Source organism: Pan paniscus, chromosome 1 (genome assembly GCF_029289425.2).
Source record: "Pan paniscus chromosome 1, NHGRI_mPanPan1-v2.0_pri, whole genome shotgun sequence".
Classification (NCBI taxonomy): Eukaryota; Metazoa; Chordata; class Mammalia; order Primates; family Hominidae; genus Pan; species Pan paniscus.
This window is the reverse complement of record NC_073249.2, coordinates 117,924,251-117,945,808: the sequence shown is the minus strand read 5'-3', so window position 1 is coordinate 117,945,808 and position 21,558 is coordinate 117,924,251. Positions and strand designations below refer to the sequence as shown.

At 40.9% G+C, this 21,558-nt stretch overlaps 1 protein-coding gene across 3 annotated transcripts in view; it reads right to left on the bottom strand.

The window, feature by feature from the left end:
- The window catches only part of SORT1 (sortilin 1), an 88,237-nt gene that overhangs the window by 49,126 nt on the left and 17,553 nt on the right, over positions 1-21,558 (bottom strand). For all 3 annotated transcript variants that reach the window (XM_055114907.2, XM_034932867.3, XM_055114918.2), the window contains exons 2-3: positions 10,749-10,808; positions 8,620-8,693 (exon numbers count right to left, since the gene is read on the bottom strand). In XM_055114907.2, coding sequence (XP_054970882.1) covers positions 8,620-8,693; positions 10,749-10,808 — 134 coding nt within the window. The remainder of the gene's footprint in view (positions 1-8,619; positions 8,694-10,748; positions 10,809-21,558) is intronic.

The window sequence follows — 21,558 nt, the reverse complement described above, 5'->3', positions numbered from 1 at the left end:
TGAGCTGAGATCGTGCCACTGCACTGCAGCCTGGGTGACAGAGCGAGACTCCATCTCAAAAAAAAAAAAAAAGAAAAAAAAAGAAACAAGTCTTTTTAATAACAATTCTATGCATCAACACTAATATCCATTTTCTGGTTACCAAAAAAAATGATCATTTTTGCATGTATCCACGGTGTAAACATGCACATGTTTATAACTCAAGAAAATAATGCTAAAATACAAATATGTTTGGAATACAGCTTATTTTAGCTAGGGCTGCTATAAAAGAATATTATAAACTGGGTGGCTTATAAACAGCAGAAATTCATTTCTCACTGTTCTGGAGGCTGAGAAGTCCAAGATGAAGATGCCAGCAGATGTGCTGTCTGGTGAGGGTCTGCTTCCTGCTTCACAGATTACCCTCTTGTCACTGTAACCGTACATGACAGAAGGGGCAAGGGAGCTCTCGGGGTCTCTCTTATAAAGGGACTAATCCCACTGGTGAAGGTTCTGCCCTTATGACCTAATCACTTACTGAAGGTCCCACCTCCTAATACCATCGCACTAGGGGTTAAAATTTCAACATATGAGTTCAGAGGGAACATAAACATTCAGTGTACGGCATCCTGACACCCCCACCCTGCCCCTCCACTCCATTCCTCCAAACTCATGTCCTTCTCACATGCAAAATACATTCATTACATCCCAGCAGCCTCAAAAGCCTTTTTATTTTATTTTATTTTTTTGAGACAGAGTTCCACTCTTGTTACCCAGGCTGGAGTGCAATGGCATGATCTCGGCTCACTGCAACCTCTGTCTCCCAGGGTCAAGCGGTTCTCCTGCCTCAGCCTCCCAAGTAGCTGGGATTACAGGTATGTGCCACCACACCCAGCTAATTTTTGTATTTTTAGTAGAGACAGGGTTTCTCCATGTTGACCAGGCTGGTCTCGAACTCCTGACCTCAGATGATCCACCCTCCTAGGCCTCCCTAAGTGCTGGGATTACAGGCATGAGTTACCGCGTCTGGCCTAAAGTCTTAACTTGTTCCAGCATCAACTCTAAAGTCTAAAATTGAAAGTGTCATCTAAATATCATCTATATCAGACAAAGGTGAGACTCAAGGTATGAGCATCTTGAAGCAAACTGCTCTTCAGTTGTGTACCTGTGAAACCAAACAAGTTATGCACTTCCAAAATACAATGGTGGGACAGGCACAGTATAGACATTTCCATTCCAAAAAAGGGAAATGGAAAAGACGAAAGGTGACTCCAAATAAGTCTAAAATACAGGCAAACTTCATGAGATATATTTATTTAGTTATTTTTAAAGAGTAGGTCTTAAGGCTGGGCATCCTCCCACCTCGGCCTCCCAAAGGCAACATAGTGAAAACCCATCTCTACAAAGTATACAAAATTTAGTTGAGCATGGTGGTTTCCAGCCTGTAGTCCCAGCCACTTGGGAGGCTGAGGCAGGAGGATCACTTGAGCCCAGGAGCTCAAAGCTACAATGAGCCGTGATCATGCCACTGCACTCCAGCCTGGGCAACAGTGTAAGACCCTGTGTCAAAAATAAATAAATAAAGAGAGGGTCTTGCTCTGCCACCCAGGCTGGGGTGCAATGATGAGATCATAGCTCACTATAGCCTAGAACTCCTGAGCTCAAGCAATTCTTCTGCCTTAGCCTCCCAAGTAGCTAGGACTACAGTCATGTGCCACCACACTCAATTTTTTTTTTTTTTTTTTTTGGTAGAGATGGGTCTCACTATGTTGCCCAGGCTGGTCTCAAACTCCTGGCCCCAAGCAATCCTTCCACCTCAGCCTCCCAAAGTGCTGGGATTACAAGTATGAGCCACTGTGCCTGGCCTAGATATTAAAGCTTGAAAACAATTCTCTTTGGCTCTATGCTCTGTCCTACAGGTCCAATATTGGGGAGGGGGTCCCTCCTCTTCCCAGACACGCTGGGATTGTGTTCTTGCTCTGCAGCCTTGCCAGAAAGGGGGTAGGCCCGCAAGGATCTGGGTGGCCCTTCTCCCATGGCTTTGGGTGATGGTCCCTTCTTTTGAAATTGAGGAGGCAGCCTTGGTGATCCCTGAATGGCCTTGTCTTAAAGAAGAGCACACATACGCAACTGAATAGCTCTGTGGTCCTTGAAATCTGAAAGCCTTCCCTCATTGGGTTCAAACTGGCAGTTTTCCTGTTGGGGTGACTGATTGAGTTCTTAGTTTACACCTATGCTAATCTCTTTATCAAATGGTCACTTGGCCACATCCTAATTATTCACATCCTATTATTGCAGTCTGTGCAATTTAGATAGACTGAGAATTTTCCAAATCTTTTAGTACTGCTTTCTTCTTGCTTAATAATTCTGTCTTTAAGTCATTTCTCTTTTCCCACATTTTACTACGAGCAGTCAGGAGGAACCAAGCTGCAACTTCAACATTTTACTTAGATATTGTTTTAGCTAAATATGCAATTTCATTGTTTGCAAGTTCTACTTTCCACAAAACACTAGAACATGAACACAATTCAGCCTAGTTCTCTGCCACTTTATAACAAGGATTGCTTTTTCTCTACTGTCCAACAACGAGTTCCTCATTTCTGCCAGAAACCCATCATAATGGCCTTTGTGGTCCACATTTTTATGAATATTCTACCATGGATTACTTAGGTATTCTCTAAGATAGAAGTTTTCTCTACAGCCCTCCTCTTTTCTTTCTGAGCCTTCACCAGAATCATCTTTAAGTTTCATTAACAGCTATGTAGGCTTTTTCAAGCATGCACCTCAAAAACTCTTTCTGCTTCTACCCATTTTCTTTTGTTCATTTTGCCATGACTAAGCCACTATAAATTATAACATAAAAGTAACAAGGATGATGGTAAACTCTTAAAAATATTATTGTTTTGTGGTTTTTACTAATTGAGAAAGCTTATACAATCTTCATTATTCATGGATTCTATATTTGTAAATTTGTTTACCTTCTTAAATTTATTTGTAATCCCCAAATCAGTACTCATGGTCCCTTGCCAGTCATTTATAGACATTCATAGAGCAGCAAAAATGTGAGTCACCCAGTGTACCCATTCCCAGCTGAGGTCAAACAAGGTGATGCTTTGCCTTTGTGTTCAGTTCTAATACTATAAATAAGTGTCCTTTTCACGGTCTACTTAGTTTTTTTCTACTTAGGTTTTTGCAAGTTTATGCTTTTTTTGGGGGGGTACTTTTTCTGTTTAAATAGCCTCCAAGAGCAGTGTCAACAAGCTGTTTAGTGTTCCTAAACACAAGAAGACTTTGATGTGCCTCATGGAGGAAATATGAGTATATGAGACAAGCCTTGTTTGGGCAAGAGTTCTAGTGCTATTGGCCGTGAATTCAGTGTTAATGAATCAATAATACACATTAAATAAGGTATCTTTAAACAGAAACACACATAAAACAAAGTTATGTATTGATCATTTGATGAAAATGAGTGCTGTGACCAGAAGTTTGCAGAAACCTAACCCTATATGTCCCCCTAGGAGCAATGGTTCACTATTAACTAATTCAATATTCATGACAACTTTACAGAACATAACTATCACTAATAATGACAACCAACTGCACTGAGATTTCCAGGTAAAAGATCAATAGGGAGAATGTAGTTTATTAAAATGTATCAAAATAATCATGGACCTGAAATTACTGCTGGGTAATATTGGCAAGATTTGAATTCATAATAAACTTAATTCCCAATATTTCAGTGTCTTTTTCCCCCACTGTCTGATATTACCTTGTGTTTTTATTTAACTATGTTGTGTTTTATCATTATTGGGAAAGGATACATGTTTTCTGTAGAAATTTTGAAACTACAAGTGGGAAAATAAAGAGAGTAAGATATTGTAAATAAAAAAATCACAGAACTTTTAATCAGAAGGAACATGAATATGTATTTGTGGGTCTTCATCTTACTCTGATTGACAACTTTACATGTATAGAAGTGAAGTTGTATTAAAGGTAAAATGCCATCATCACATTTTAATATACTTTTTCTTTAAAAAAAAAAAAAAGCAAGAAAATATATGTTGTAAATGGAATTTATCCCAAGCTTGTAACTGAAATATGCAGTCATTGTTAACAATCTACTGCAGTGAAAACTGAACTGAGCATATCATTAAAAAGGTTGTTACACAACATGCCTTGAAGAAGCTGGTTTACTGCACTAGCAGCACTTTGCATTGTATACCTTTAAGTTATCCTTTTTAAAAAATCTCAAGTAACATTCTGAAAAACTTACATTGACTATGTAATATATTTTAATGCAAAACCTCTTAATAGGGAAATTTGAGCAATTCTCAATAGAAACACCAGGAATAAAATAGCCCAGCAGTCTTTGTGATATTAATAATTAGGTATATAACATCGGTGTAGAATAATGCCTACATTTGCTTCACTAAGTAAATTATACAATGAAAAGTTGGACTCAAGACATCATAAAACAAAAAGATGGAAAATATCTTTTAGTTGCCAAAAATCAAATTATCATCTTAATTGTAGCTAGTTTATTTCTTTAACTTCATATGTGCAAGTGAGAGACAAACATACTCTATAATCCATTATAAAACTAATATTCCTTATAAGGAAATCAAAATTTATACTATACAAATATGATTCCCTTAAATGGAAAATATGCATATGTGTGTGTATGCATGTACATACACACAAACATATGTATACAGAAACATATGTATACACACATATACATACATACACATACATATAATCTCCCAAATCCTTCAATAATTCTTTTTCACGGCCTAAAGACAGAAGTATACTCCCTCTAATTCTGTATATCAACAGAGACAACTTCCTTCTATTCTTGTGAGACTTCATGCTGTAATACACAGAGCAGGTGGCATGTGATTTGCTGTTTTTTATTTCAAATCCAAATGAACCTTTAACCATATAAGATTTAGTACGCGAAGATGGTCTAACGAATAATATAATCACCAATGCTGCGAAAAACAGAAAAATCTTCAGAGTGGGTTCAATGGGCTTTTATCGGTAATTGGGCAACCTCAGCATACTCAGGACCCATTTTGATCAAACTGCTTCTTTCCCTTTCTCATTTCTGAAACAACAGTTGCCTCTTGGTTGGCATGTTTGACATGGTTGACTTGGTTGGCCAGTCACTTTAAGCCAGGCCAGCCCAGTTGGAAAGGCAACAAGGCATATTTACAGTTTCCGCCTAAACTCTGGAAGTGGGTACAGAGTCAGTTTCCACTTCATGGCAGGGAAGAGATAATTAATATTCAAAGTCAATGTGGTTAAACAAACAAACAAAAAAAGAAACAAAAAACTGCTGGGTAACATGAAAAAAAAGTACCTTGGTAACATTATACTATATCAGAAACAAATAGAATTGCACTCTAGTAAAGTATGTCAGGAAAGCGGGGTTTTTTACAAGACTAGACAAAAACAGGCTGAAAAAAGGCTGAGTCTGATGGTGGTGGTATTTAAACAGTGACATGGCAGTATTGGTTCTTGTTTTGGTTTTGATTGTCTTAAGTTGTTGAGGCATTAGGTATAGAAGATAATTCAACCTAGAGAAAGAGGCATTTAACAAACAGCCTTTAAAACACATTGACATCCATCAGAGTGGAGGTTTTCCTTTGCTACTGAAGAGTGAACTAGAAATAAACATCCCCTATGACACAAATATGTATGATACTGATCACAGTAGTATTAGTTACAGCGAAAAAAACAGCTACAACCTAACTATCCAATGGAACAATGATTAAGTAAATTATGTCAATCTAAAAAAATGAGGGGTTACCAGCAGAGTGAAGGTATGAGTACCGACCCATCAGCATGGATGTAGGTCATAATGCCAGGTGTTAGTAACATTTGCATGTTGGCAGGGGCTAGGGGGTGCAGTGTGCATTTGTAGAAGACGTGGAGGCATCTGGGGGCAGGCAATCTGCCTGAAGGCTTCAAATTCATTTTAACAACTGGTACAGCAATGCCAGTACCTGCTGGCTACATGCCATCCCTGATCATTGGCATGGCAGCAGCTAACAGCACCAAGCTATTACTCCATGCCAGGCACTGCAGAGCATACCTCACAACGGCTCTGAGGTGGGCATTATTATTGTCCTTTTACAGATGACAAAAAAGACTTAGGAGGTTAAATGACTTTCCCAAGTTCATTCTGTTTGCAATGACAGTGCTGTGATTCAATCCTGAGCCTACTTGCCAACAAAGCTTGGCAACATTTTGCTTCCACATTGCCTCCCAATACGCTACAATTATATGATACAACATCAAAGGGGAAGGTCAAGATAATAAACTGCAAACAAATTAAGATTACACGTGGCTGTATGGTGAACTTTTTTCTTTCCTTTAAAATTTTCAAATGTCCTATAATATGATTATACTGCTTTTATAATGAAACACAGGTTGGTAAGAAAAACTATCATGAGGAGATATTTTATTTTTTTGAGAAAGGGTATTGCTCTGTCACCCAGCCTGGAGTGCAGTGATGTGATCATAGCTACTGCAGCCTCAACCTCCCGGACCCAAGAGATGCTCCTACCTCAGTCTCCCAAGTAGCTGGGACCACAGGTGTGTGACACCATGCCCAGCTAATTTTGTGAGGAGGGAATTTATAATAGCAAACATTCTTAACCACAGGAAAGAGTTACTGAAGCAAAGTTACACATTTTAAAATGCATTTTTCTCTCCCCAAATAGGATGTTTTTCATCTAAAATGGTTCAACTACTGTTCTGATTGAATAAACAAAGTCACCTACTATAGCGCTTTCTAGCACCAAGATTCTAAAATATAGTCAATCCTATATTTAAAAAAAATTAATTAACCATCTAAAAATTATAAAGAAGCCAAGACATTCATTCATTTATTCAATTATTATTTGCTGCCTGCCTACTACATGTTAGGCATTTGGCTAGATTCTGGGGACCCCAGTTAGTCAAGAACCTTGCCTTCATGGAATTTACACTGTAGTTAGATGGCAATTCCTTGTTGGCCTAAAGGTATTTGCTGCCTCTCTGGAACCAACATCAATGTATTGAAGGGCAGAGACCTCTGGCTCCATGCCCAGGAGATGTAGTCAAAGTTCATACCTCATGGGGAAGAGAGGTTAGGCTAATCCATTTCAGAGCTTGAACATGGGTTCACTCCCACTTGGGCCAAGAACAGCAGTCAAATAAAGAACCTTGAGAAAGTACCATTACTCCTGGGAGATACCCTGACCCTAGGGTAGTTTCTATATCATCTGCTGGTATGTCATTATTTCTTTAGGTCTCTAGGGGAAAATGAGACAGACATAAATGATTGAGAAGACACAATCATTCAGCAATCTCTAGGAGTTAGTTGGTCTTGAATCTTACTGCTAAGGAACGGAATCTACTTTTTAACCAAGTCATACCTTTGAGAAGACAACTCTAAAACTTCACCAATGTCACAGTATAGGTTGTGGTTCCAGAATACATGTTACCACCATCATCGCCAGTGTGAACACTACAAAGCACTTTGGTAGGTCCGACCTGAGAGCCTCCTTCTTAACTAAAAATAATCTGCTTAGGCCTCAAAATGCTGTGTAAATATTTGCTGGGAAAGTACAATGAAGATTTTCATTTCAGGAATATAAAAAACCATTTTGTACTCACACTAAATAGAAAGACTTTTTAAACCCCATACTACCTTCCCACAAATAAATATCCATATAAATGAACACAAACACACAGCACTATACACTCTTTCTTCATCTTCCTTTATTGTTCTGCCCCTCAGTCAGGTCAAACCAACCTCCTTGGAACCAGGTCCCTTTTCATACTTCTTTCAGTTGCTAATTAGATGCTAAGGCCAGGCATGGTGGCTCACACCTGTAATCCTAGCACTTTGGGAGGCTGAGGTGGGAAGACAGCTTGAGCCCAGGCGCTCGATACCAGACTGGGCAACATGGTGAAACCCTGTCTATCCAAAATACAAAAATTACCCAGGCATGGAGGTACGTGCCTGTAATGCCAGCCACTTGGGAGGCTGAGGTGGGAAGATGGTGGATGGCTTGAGCCTGGGAGGGAGAGGTTGCAATGAGTTGTGTTTGCGCCACTGCTCTCCAGCCTGAGTGACAGAGCTAGACCCTGCTCAAAAAAAAAAAGAGTAGACGTTAAAAAGTGTGCTAAGGGCCGGGTGCAGTGGCTCCCGCCTATAATCCCAGCACTTTTGGAGGCAGGTGGATCATTCGAACCCAGGAGCTCAGTACAAGCCTAGGCAACATGGGGAAACCCTGTCTCTACAAAAAATACAAAAAATTAGCTGGGCATGGTGGCGTGTGCCTGCAGTCCCAGCTACCTGGGAGGCTGAAGTGGGAGGATGGCTTGAGCCTGGGAGGTGGAGGCTGCAGTGAGCCAAGATGACGCCACTGCACTCCAGCCTGGGTGACAAGAGTGAGACCCTGTCTCAAACAACAACAACAACAACAACAACAAAAACATGTGCTGAGTGTGACAGTCTGGTGAAAACTTAAGATGGCTAGAAGATCTTTTACATCAACTGTTACATGCCATCACGTCTAGAAAAGGGAGAATCTATATTCTCAATGTTACTTAGTGAAATGCTCCAACGCGTGTTATTGATCTCACCTTCGATATAGCTTGGACTGTCCAAAAGTCATAATTACCAGTGGTACATGGAAGGTAGTCAAGACTAGAATGACCTGGAGAGAGAAAAAAGCATTCCGTAAATAAAAAACATATTCCAATCACATGCTGATATGTGTTCGAGATTAAGCCAACACCTAAAAGACTTTTGATATCCCTACTTTGTAGTACTCCCCAAAGTCTAGAAGGATCTAGTTACTAGGGCTGAGAATGATGAGAAAGTCCTCAGCTCATTTTGTTGGGATGATCCCCATTGCCTCCATTGAAGCAGTGAGGCTGACTACTCATATACACATTAAAATAAAAGAAGGCTTTAACTATTTTGTATCCAAATTATTGTAAGATACTCTCAGGCAAGAACCCTCTTCCCTTTTCTCCTTACAGAGTCTAGAATAGCGTGGGTGTTCTCACAGAGATCACTGTGTCATGTATGTCTGTCTTTTTCTTCTCCTTGCCGTTGGTTCTTCATGAAATTCATTTTTTCAGTACCTTATCTACCAAAAACTATGCATGAGGAAATGACTCTGGATGGATTACTCCAAGAGTCTAGGGAGTCTCAGAAAGCCATATGAGAAATCTTGGAGATGGCTGGGCACGGTGGCTCACGCCTGTAATCACAGCACTTTGGGAGGCTGAGGCGGACGGATCACTTGAGGTCAGAAGTTCGAGACTAGCCTGGCTAACATGGTGAAACCCCATCTCTACTTAAAATACAAAAATTAGCGGGGCATGGTGGTGCTTGCCTGTAGTCCCAGCTTCTTGGGAGGCTGAGGCATGAGAATTGCTTGAACCTGGGAGGTGGACGTTGCTGTGAGCCAAGATTGCACCACTGCTCTCCAGCCTGGGTGACAGAGCAAGACTCTGTCTCAAAAAAAAAAAAAAAAAAAAAAAAAAAAAAAATTCTTGGAGATACCAACTATCTAAGATAAATGGGTAAATCATGGAAATTAGGGTACAATTCAAATTTTAGAAAAAACTGAACTACGCTTAAAGAAATTCTACTGAAAGTTTAAAAATTAATCAAAATAAGAAATTTACAATTTGCTTTTCAGCACCAAGATTTTATTTCTTTAGGCTTCTAATATAACTATCATGTGCCTCAATGCTATGACACATGCATTATGGAATACCAGGGGGCAGGAGATGTTGCCCCTGCTCTTGTTCAAGCAGGATAATAAGACAGCCAGGCAACAAGTCCTGATTTAAGACCAGGGGCCAATGTATCCTCAGCGTGTCCTCCTAGTGGGAGCCCAGCTGTATATCAGGAGGGATAAGGAGCTGACTGATCCTCCTTCCATTCCCCCAATCCTGGCAGTACCTCCTTTGTGGCAGGGGCAGGGACCAACAGATGAACAACCATGAGCCCATGGGCACCACAGTCCCTCAACACACCTGTAGGAAAGGACACAGGAACAATACAATTTGGAGGAAAAGTGCCAGGATGTTTTTAATGGACATTTTCTGTTTCTATATAGGGGTTTCCCCAAGCATTGTGAGCTTCCCTTCTCAGTACAGAGCACTTTCATCTTTCTTCTTGCTCATCTTGATGCTAAGCAGCCACCAAGGACTGAAAAGGTGTCCATCTTCCCACCGTGGAAGAAGGTGGTCAGAAGATGTTCCCGGCCAGGCGCAGTGGCTCATGCCTGTAATCCCAGCACTTTGGGAGGCTGAGGCGCGTGGATCACCTGAGGTCAGGCGTTCAAGACCAGCCTGGCCAACATGGTGAAACCCCATCTCCACTAAAAATACAAAAAATCAGCTGTGCATGGTGGTGGGTGCCTGTAATCCCAGCTCCTTGGGAGGCTGAGGCAGGAGAATCGCTTGAACCCGGGAGGTGGAGGTTGCAGTGAGCTGAGATCATGCCATCGCACTCCAACTTGGGCAACAAGAGCGAAACTCCGTCCCCACCCCCCCCGCAAAAAAGATGTTCCCAATTCTAAAGCAAAACCAACACAACTACAACTTCCTGAAAGTCTGTCTTGCAAACGTGTTTTCTGTGATTGAGGCTAAAGACAGTTTCAGGAAGAAATGATATTAGGTGCTTAACCCTCCCCCAAATCTGTTATCATCTTCTTGCTGGGCTGAAATAACAGACTCAAAATATGACTTACCCCAGTGCTATCTCCAACCCAGGACAAGGATACTGAGCCTCTGAGATCATCAAACACATGCTATAAGGGGAAAAAAAATTAATTTAGAAATGACAGCCACTCTCCTTCAATCTTTGGCTTCTTTAAATATCTGAACTTTATTACTGTTCAGAGTAATTAAGTTCATAATTACAAAGTGGGTATGGATTCCCAGTACAAAATTTGGGAGGGATGGGATTTAACTACTTAATGTGAATCACAAATAACTTGGAAATTTAAATTCTCTCTAACACAAAGTAAGCCAAGCAGATGAGTTTTCTTTACTGCACCAGATGGGGAGATGGGAGATGGGACAATCTAATTGCTTTCTCCAACAGAACTAAATATAAAGGTATAGCAAAGTATTTTTAGGATGCTTTAAAACAAGAGATCATAGCCCACACTGGCAGGCGTAATTGTAACCAAATCAGCATAATTTAAATTTTTCTGGGCATCCTTTACAGTATAGCTGAAAAGTTCGTAACTGGGTTCCTTTTACTTCTAGTCTAGCTCACTCAAAAATGACAAGGGGCAGAAGCAAGAAGCAAATGCCTTTGTTTCACCTTTTTATTTAATAACAATAGTAATAATGATAATAATAAAACAACCTTACTAGACTTGCAGTGAGAGTAAGGAGGTAAAAAAGGGAAAGCTGGTATATTATATCCAAAATATAGTAAGCATGTTAAAATATAGTTATAATAATCATTGTAGGTGGTTTTGGGTTTTGTTTTTCAAATACTTCCTTTCTCTACTTATACAATAATATATATTCATTAAAGAAGATGTAGACAATTATAAGAACGCATAATAAAGATAAGTCACTCATAATCCTACCACATAGAGATATTCAAGGTTAATATTATATGTATTAATACAATCTTCTGTTCTCTATAATTTTTGTAACTGATAAAAAAAAATAAAAATTCCAAAGAGGTAATAACTGCACTTGGCAAAAATTTCAAACCATATAGAAATTACATACTATATAGAGTCTATATAGCAAAGAGTGAAGATCCTTCTCTTTTCCAGGCCACATGCTCACCACCCAAGCCCCATTTCTTAGACAGTTTAATAGTTCAGTATATATTTCTAATAAATGTGGATGATTATGCTTTTTTCTTAAGACTTATAATCTTACTAAGATTTTAAAATCTTAAACATGCCTTGCCCTCCCAGATATGAGAAGCTCCTTGGAAGCTGGGGAATGTAACTTTATACTTCTTGGTACTCCCTGTGCCTTCCACAGGAATACTTTGCACACTCAGTAAGCATTTGTTGAAAATGATTACACATCCTCCCCAAACCACAAACTCAACCTCAAAATAGAACATGTCTATAAATGGTTGGGATGCCAGCTACTTGGTCACTCAAGCCACCAATTCCACATAGAAATCTAAAGAAACAGAACTCAAAACATGAACTGTTTTGTTTATCTTTGAATTTTCTCTTGCAGTCTTGAATGGGCTTCCGAATTCACGTATGTGATTTCCCCTCTGGACCGTAAGTACCTTTGATGTCAAAAGAATCTCTTACACAATTTTTGTAAGTTAGTACAATCAGTGCCTCACGCAGGTCTTGCTCCGTAAGTAATGGTTAACTCTCAAATGCTCGGCAGAGCTTCTCACAGCCTCTGCAGGAAAGAAGGGCTATTCAGACATGCAGGCTTGCCAGGCATCTGAGAAAAAGTAGGGCTGCCAGAGCTTCTGAAACCAGAGGCTTAAAAACTGACATAGCAGTGTGTCTTATATGATATTTCACACATAGCAAAACCTCACATTCTCTTGAGTGAGGATAGTGTCTGAAATGACATCAATGAGGTCCTTCAGGAAAAACAGGAACATCCAGAGCTACCACAAGCACCAGGCAGATCACAAGGGCTAAGATCACAGTCATCTAAACACAGGTTACCTTTCCAAGGAAGGTCCTTGTCATAACTGACTAAGAGAAAAGAAAAAGTCCATCAGTTATGGCACTGGAATTCGTGGTTGTCTTCATCAGGCTGTAAGATATCAGTCTTGAGCCAATCAGGACTGCAACTTTTACTTTTCAGGCAATGCTCTACACAGCCGACCCAGTCAATGCAGACTGGCATTACCCACATTTTCCTATTGCTCAACTACAGAATGAGGAGGATTATCACGTGTCACTGGCAACTCTCAGCTTCACTGAAACAACTGAAATGGTAATGGACCTCACTCATCATCCAAGGAGTTCCTTTGGAAATGTAGGCCAGATTTACTAGCAAAACTGTGGTTTTCTACTGCCCTTAAGCTGTCCCTCCCACCCGCTCCAAATAACCAATGAAGATTTGCTTTTGAAAATGGGCAAACTCACTGAAAAACTCATCTACCTATAGCAAATGCAATTAATTTTTTAATATTTCAGTCTCTAACATTCTTATACTGGTGAAAGTTAAAAAAGAAAAATGAAATGAGATGTTACAGCAGGCCCAAAGGTTAAGCAGAAAGAAAAGGTCATATGGAAAGGAGATAAATCCAGGAGAGCTAGGGACCCAAGAGTACAGATTCAATCCTGCCACTTCAATGGGAGAAAAAAATACGGATGTCCAGGAAAGGGCAGACAACCTGGTCATGGTTAGGAGACAGAATTCACAAGTCAGCACAAAGCCATCAATCCTAATCCAGAATCATTTCTAATATTTAAGACAACGTACATGTCATTCTACACTGCAGTGGCATCTTAGATCTTTCAAAATATGTATTACAGCACTTTTAATTGTAGCCACAAGAACCTTGCCTGTCCTCCCCACTAGACCTGAGGTCCATCTGGTAAAGGAATCAAGCCTATACATTTCAGCAGCTAACACACAGCATAGTGCACAGTGGGCACGCAATAAATATTGAATTCTTTAAGAACTACTTATGAAGTTTTGAAAAAGATGACGACAAAGTAAAAGGATAAGGCCAGGCCCACTTAACTTCCCCATGACAGACATGAGTATGAAATGTAAAAGTTCATTTCTGGGTGGACTTCTGCTTCTGGTCAAGATGGAGTGACAGGGATCACATTTACCTTTTTACCGGAAACAGCTAATAAAAAACAAAACAAAACAAAACAAAACAAAAACACAGAATGGGCCGGGCGTGGTGGCTCACACCTGTAACCCCAGTACTTTGGGAGGCCAAGACAGGCGGATCGCGAGGTCAGGAGTTCAACTGAAACCCCGTCTCTACTAAAGATACAAAAAATTAGCCGGGCGTGGTGGCGGGCACCTGTAGTCCCAGCTACTCCGGAGGCTGAGGCAGGAGAATGGTGTGAACCTGGGAGGCGGAGCTTGCAGTGAGCCAAGATCGCGCCACTGCACTCCAGCCTGGGCGACAGAGCGAGACTCCGTCTCAAAAAAAAAAAAAAGATACAAAAAATTAGCCAGGCGCGGTAGCTACTCGGGAGGCTGAGGCAGAGAATTGCTTGAACCCGAGAGGCGGAGGCTGCAGTGAGGCAAGATCGCGCCACTGCACTCCAGCCTGTGCGATAGGACTCCATCTCAAAAAAGAAAAGAAAAGAAAAAAACCCAAAACGACAGAATATATGAAATGACTGTTTCCAAGATATTGGACACCAGGCACAAAGGACGACGATTCCTGAAAGACAAGGAACTGAACAAGGAGGACCCCACAGCTAACTGGCTTACTGCCTGGAGAGAATTTCAGGCACAGTGCAGGGGAGGGGCACCCAGGCAGAGTCCAGAGTTCTTCCTAAACTGAAGAGAGGAAGCTGATATATCGTCTGGGGAGGCCAAAGAGGTTCACAGGGCAGAAGATTAGAGAAGAAAGACTTAAACAGAAAAAAAATTCTGGAGATCTGAGCAGGGGGCCTCCCCAGCCACCCCACCAAGTCTTCAGCTGAACACCCATCAGCACATGCATGTGAGGAAACTACCTGAGGCCAGGGAAATAATTACCTGAAAGGACGGCAGAGAACAATATTCAGACCTCACACAGGAACAGGAATAATTCCTGTTACCAGCAACCATAATAGGAAACCTCGTTATTTCAAGGAAATTGGGTAGAGTACTCAGAAACATTTACCTCTGTGGTAAAGAAAAATAACCCCAGACTTAAGGCTGTGCCAGTCCCGCCTAAAAATGCTTAAAAGCAAGACCCAAAAGGATCAAACTGTTTCCAAGTAACCAGTGTTCCAGAACAAAGTTCAAGAATATTTAAAAGAATACAAAAATATCTAGCACCCAACAAGCTAAAACTCACAATATCCAACTGAAAAATCATCAGGTGGGTAGGTGCAGTAGCTTATGTCTATAATCCCAGCCCTTTGGGAGGCCGAGGTGGGAGGATCACTTGAGGCCAGGAGTTCAAAGCCAGCCTGGGCAATGTAGCAAGACCCCCATTTCCACAAAAACAATTTAAAAAAATCAGCTAGGCATGGTGGCACATGCTTGTAGCCCTCGCTACTTGGGAGGCTGAGGCAGGAGGATCTCTTGAGCCCAGGAGTTTGAGGCTACAGTGAGCTATGATCATACCACTGCACTCCAGCCTGAGCAACAGAGCAAGACCCTGTCTCTTAAAATAAATTTTTAAAAATAACCAGGCACGCAAAGAAGAAATCAGGACCCATAATGAAGAGAAAAATCAAACTGACCCAGAAATAACAAGATAATTAGTAGATAAGGACATTGCAACAGTTATAACTGTACTCCACAAGAAATTAGAGAATGGATTGAGAATGTTAAAGAAAAAAAAATTTTTTAAAGACTTAAAATTTTTTAAAGACGCAGTGGCTCATGCCTATAATCCCAGCATTTTGGGAGGCCAAGGTGGGCGGATCACTTGAGGTCAAGAGTTCGAGACCAGCCTGGCCAACATGGTAAAATCCCGTCTCTACTAAAAATACGAAAATTACTAAAATACTAAAAATTAGCCGAGTGTGGTGGTGGGCACCTGTAATCCCAGCTACTCAAGAGGCTGAGGGAGGAGAATCACTTGAATCCAGGAGGCAGAGGTTGCAGTGAGCAGAGATTGCACCATTGCACTACAGCTTGGGTGACAAGAAAACACCGTCTCAAAAAAAAAAAAAAGAAAGAAAAGAAAAAGACTTAAATTAGACTTGTAGAAATGAGTATTACAATGACTGAAATGAAAAGTACACTGGATAGGGTGCTGTGGCTCATGCCTGTAATCCCAGCACTTAGGGAGACTGAGGCGGGCAGATCACCTGAGTTCAGAAGTTTGAGACCAGCCTCACCAACATGGTGAAAACTTGTCTCTACTAAAAATACAAAAACTAGCCAGGCGTGGTGACATACACCTGTAGTCCCAGCTACTCAGAAGGCTGAGGCAGGAGAATCGCTTAAACCTGGGAGGTGGAGGCTGTATTGAGCCAAGATTGCACCACTGAACTCCACCTGAGTGACAGAGTGAGACTCCGTCTCAAAAACAAACAAACAAAAAAACAAACACTGGATAGGCTGAACAGGAGATTAGACACTGTAGAAGAGGTAAGTGTGAACCTGAAGCCATACCAACAGAAACTATCCAAAGTGAAACACAGAGATAAAAAAAGACAAAAAATGAACAGAGCTATCAATTCAGAAGATGTTCTACAATTTCTACAAATGTTCTTAAAGTTGTTCTACAGCTCAGCGATGGCTCTGTTCATTCTTTTTGAAGTAGAAGAACTTCAAGCAGCTGATTATATATGCAATCAGGGCATCTAGAGGAGGCTGCGCTGGAGACAGAAAAAAAAGTTAAGATATAATAGCCACGGTGGCTCACGCCTGTAATCCCAGCACTTTGGGAGGCCAAGGCGGGCGGATCACGAGGTCAGGAGATCAAGACCATCCCCGTCTCTACTAAAAATACAAAAAATTAGCCGGGCGAGGTGGCGGGCGCCTGTAGTACCAGCTACGCGGGAGGCTGAGGCAGGAGAATGGCGTGAACCCCAGGGGGCGGTGCCTGCAGTGAGCCGAGATTGCGCCACTGCACTCCAGCCTGGGCGACAGTGAGACTCCGTTTCAAAAAAAAAAGAAAAGATATAATAGCCAAAATGTCCCCAAATGTGATGAAAAGGATAAACCCAGAGATCCAAGAAGCTCAGAAACCCTAAGCTCAAGAAACACGATGAAAAATACACCAAAGCACATCTTATCATAGTCAAATAATCTAAAATCAGCAATAGAGAAAAATCTTAAAAGCATCCACAAAAAAGATGACATTACATACAGAGAAACAAAGAATGATAGCCGACTCTTCCTACAATGCAAGCCAGACAGTGGAGTAACATATTTAAAGTACTGGCAAAAAAACAGTCAAGCTGTAATTCTATAGCAAGTGAAACTATTTTTCAAAAATGCAGGTTTCACAATGAGATACCATCTCATACTAGAAAGAATGACTATTACTAAAACATCACACACACACACAAAAAAACAGATACTGGTGAGGCTGTGGAGAAAAGGGAGTGTTTATACACTGTTGGAGGGAATGTTCAGGCCCTGTGAAAAGCGATTTGGAGATTTCTCAAAGAACTTAAAGGGCCGGGCGTGGTGGCTCACGCTTGTAATCCCAGCACTTTGGGAGGCCGAGGCGGGCGGATCACGAGGTCAGGAGATCGAGACCACGGTGAAACCCCGTCTCTACTAAAAATACAAAAAATTAGCTGGGCGTGGCGGCGGGCGCCTGTAGTCCCAGCTACTCGGAGAGGCTGAGGCAGGAGAATGGTGTGAACCCGGGAGGCGGAGCTTGCAGTGAGCCGAGATCGCGCCACCGCATTCCAGCCTGGGCAAGAGGGAGACTCCATCTCAAAAAAAAAAAAAAAAAGAACTTAAAAGAGAACTGTGATCTGACCCAGCAATCCTGTTACTGGGTATATATCCAAAAGAAAACAAATCATTCTACCAAAAAGACACATGCACTATGTTAATTATAGCTCTATTTACAATAGCAAAGACATGGAATCAACCTAGGTGCCCATCAGCAGTGGATTGGATAAAGAAAATATGGTCTATATACACCATGTAATACTATGGAGCCATACAATGAATGATATCATGTCCCTTGCAGCAACATGGATGCAGATGGAGGCCATTACCCTCAGTAAATTAACACAGAAACAGAAAACCAAATACCACATGCTCTCACTTATAATGGGAGGTAAACACTGGGTACTCATGGACATAAAGATGGCAACAACAGAAACGGGATTATTAGAGGAGGGACGCAGGTGAGTACTGGTAAACTAACTTTTGGGTACTATGTTCACTACCTGAGTGATGGGATCATTTGTATCCCAGCATCGCACAATATACCCAGGTAACAAACCTGCACATGTACCCCTAAATCTAAAAGTTGAAAAATGCAAGTTTCAAAAAGGAAAAGTTCTGTGTTTCTGCACTTGTCCATTGCTCCTCAGCATTCTATTGTGGGTGTTTCTTTTTGACAGCCACAGGGGACAGACTATACCAGTGAAAAAGATCTGAAAGACAGCCTAAGTCCCATCTTTCACTGTAAAACCAACCATTCTGGTTTGTAATTATCACAGCTCAAAGTGATCTCCTCTTCCTAAGCATTATCCTCACAGCATTCACGGACACTCCTGGTACTATATTTATATTTATATATAAATGTAAACTATACGTACATGTAAACTATACATGTAGAACTATTTACATATTTGTCTTCCTCTCAAATTATGCTATAAATTCTTAATGGCAGACGCTATAATTTGGTATTACCCATCAGGCCTAGCACAAGGTCTTATATTTATTAGATGCTCCACAAACATCTCTGTAAAAGGCTATCACAAACTCCTGCTACTAACATTATTTCTTTTTCTTAGTATTTTTTTTAACTCATGATAGCTGTTTGTCCTGAACTAACATTATTGATCTGTATGTAATCTTCCTTCTAACACGGTTACTGCTGTCTCAGTAAATAATGGCTGAATAGCGTTTATTCCTATGCTCTTCCAGCCAGCCAAGACACTGTTATACACTGGTATGTGTTCTTAGATGTTCACACATGATGGTGACCTTACTCCTCTCCTTCCCATTGTATTACCATTAACTTCACGTAGCTAAACATTGGTAAAGATGCCCTGAACACGTCGAAGTGTTTAGAGGCACTGAGCAGGGATAGTCTATATAGAAGAGAAATTCAAATTTCAAGTGAAGAAATAAAGGTCTGACTACTGAGATTTAAGCAGAGTTTACAGAGTTGGGAGGCAGATATAAGCAAGAGCAAGGCAATGAGAGAAGGCAGCGGTGCAGGTAGAACACACAGGAAGATAATATGCAAGTATCTTGAAAATTTTCAAAGAACACCACAAATAAAATCTATTAATATCACCATCTAGTAAAATGCTGAGTATACAGTAAATGCTATTAAGACTTGTTAAAATAAAAAAAGAATTTCAGGCTGAGTATGGTGGTTCATGCCTGTAATCCCAGCACATTGGGAGGCTGAGGTGGGAGGTCACTTGAGTCCACGAGTTCAAGACCAGCCTGGGCAATATAGTGAGACCCCGCCCCCATCGCTACAAAAAATTTAAAAATCAGCCAGGCATGGTGGTACACACCTGTAGTTCTAGCTACTCAGGAAGCTGAGGTAGGAGGATCACTTGAGCCCAGGAATTCGAAGCTGCAGTAAGCTATGATCATGCCACTGCACTCTAGTCTGGAAAACAGAGAGAGACCCGGTCTATATTTAAAAGAATAATAAGAAGAAGAATCTCAAGGTCAGAATAAAGAAAGTTAAGGTTGAAATAGAAGGAAAATAAAAATAGTGAAAAGGAAATATATTTAAGAAGACACTTTAGAAATAGTACTCCTGCTTGAAAGACCCAAAGAAAGCTGAGAGAGGCCACTGGATCACTTAGACAGGAAAGGTGTCTGATGATACATAGGCCTGAAAATAATGAGCCAATAAGTTATGGCTCAATTGCTGTAATCAAGGCAAAGTAAGAAGAATAAATGAAATATGAGCAGAGGATAAAGCTTTGTTGCTGGAAATAACTGAAAGGCGGAATAATCCCTATAGGAAGGGAAAACCCAAAACCTCTGACACAGTATTACCGAAGAATGTTCTATAATATCAAAATAATGAATCATATAAAAACATCTAGTACTATGTTAGAGAGTCCAGCCAACAGAAGGTAGAGTGAATGTTATATATATATATATAAAGATGTTACGTGTTAGTTGTATAAATGATAATTCAAATGGAGAGTGTGGGGAGAGGTGAAGCATGTTTTGTTTCTGGTAAACAATAACTGGAGGCCAGGCATGATGGCTCACACCACACCTGTAATCCCAGCATCTTGGGAGGCTGAGGCGGGTGGATCACCTGAGGTCAGGAGTTCAAGACCCGCCTGACCAATATGGTGAAACTCCGTCTCTACTAAAAATACAAAAATTAGCTGGGTGTGGTGGCACACACCTGTAGGCCCAGCTACTGAGGAGGCTGAGGCAGAAGAATTGCTTGAACCCAGGAAGCAGAGGTTGCAGTGAGCCGAGACTGCGCCACTGCACTCCAGCCTGGGTGACAAAGTGAAACTCCGTCTCAAAAAGAAAAAAAAAAAAATAGCTATGTTGCTCTAATGTAGCACGCCTAAGAGGCAGATTATTGGGGTGTCCAATCTTTTGGCTTCCCTGGGGCACACTGGCAGAAAAACTGTCTTGGGCCACACATAAAATACATTAACACTAACAATAGCTAATTAGCTAAAAAAAAAAACATACAAAAAAATCTCATAATGTTTTAAGAAAGTTTACGAATTTGTATTGGGTTGCATTCAAAGCCACCCTGGGCCACATGTGGCCCACGGGCTGTGGGTTGGACAAGCTTCATTTGGCACAAAGAGAACACGATCTGGTCACTTCATATTGCTAAGGAGTCAGCTAAACGTATGATCTAGAAACAGGTCAAAATTAAGGAAAACTATGTAAATACGCTGTTTCTGTGCTTAACAGTCCAAAAGCCAGTACCCTGAGGAGCCCAGAGCAAATACAGTCATTCAGATGACCTAATCCTACCCTAGGATAGGAAGCACAGAAGCCAAGAAGTTTAAGAGTAGCTGGGTGAAATGTCAGCTTGATTCTACCAGGAGCAGATGAGCATGAAATTATTGCCACTTTTGGAAAAATTTATTAATCCCATGACAGAGTTACTGGCGCAGGAATAGACTAATCAATAGAGCAAAACAGATCCAGGAATGGATGAGGTTTCTTTTAGCACATGATAAAGCTAGCATTTCAAGTTAGTGTTATAAGAACACTGGAAAAACTGGCTATTTGGAAATAAAATAAAATAAAAAGCTGAATTCCTAACTCCCTTCTTAAAATGCCTAAATAAATTCCATATAGGGCGAAGATTTAAATGTAAAAAAATTAAATTATAAAAATACTAGAAATGGCCAGGCACAGTGGCTCACCCCTGTAATCCTAGCATTTTGGGAGGCCCAGGTGGGTGGACTGCTTGAGCCCAGGAGTTTGAGACCAGCCTGGGCAACATAGTGAGACCCTGTCTCTACCAAAAAAGAAAACAAACAAAAAAACAATAGCCAGGTGTGGTGGCATAGCATGAGTTTGTGGTCCCAGCGACTCAGGAGGTTGAGGTGGGAGGATTGCTTGAGCCTGGGAGTTCGAGGCTGTAGTGATCTGTGATGGCACCACTGTAATCCAGCCTGGGTGACAGAGTGGGACCCTGTGTCAAAAAATGATACTAGAAGTATAAGCGAATATTTTTATAACCTTGGAATAGGAAGACCTTTATAAAAATGGTACAAAAATCAGAACTCATACTTAAGGATTTACTCT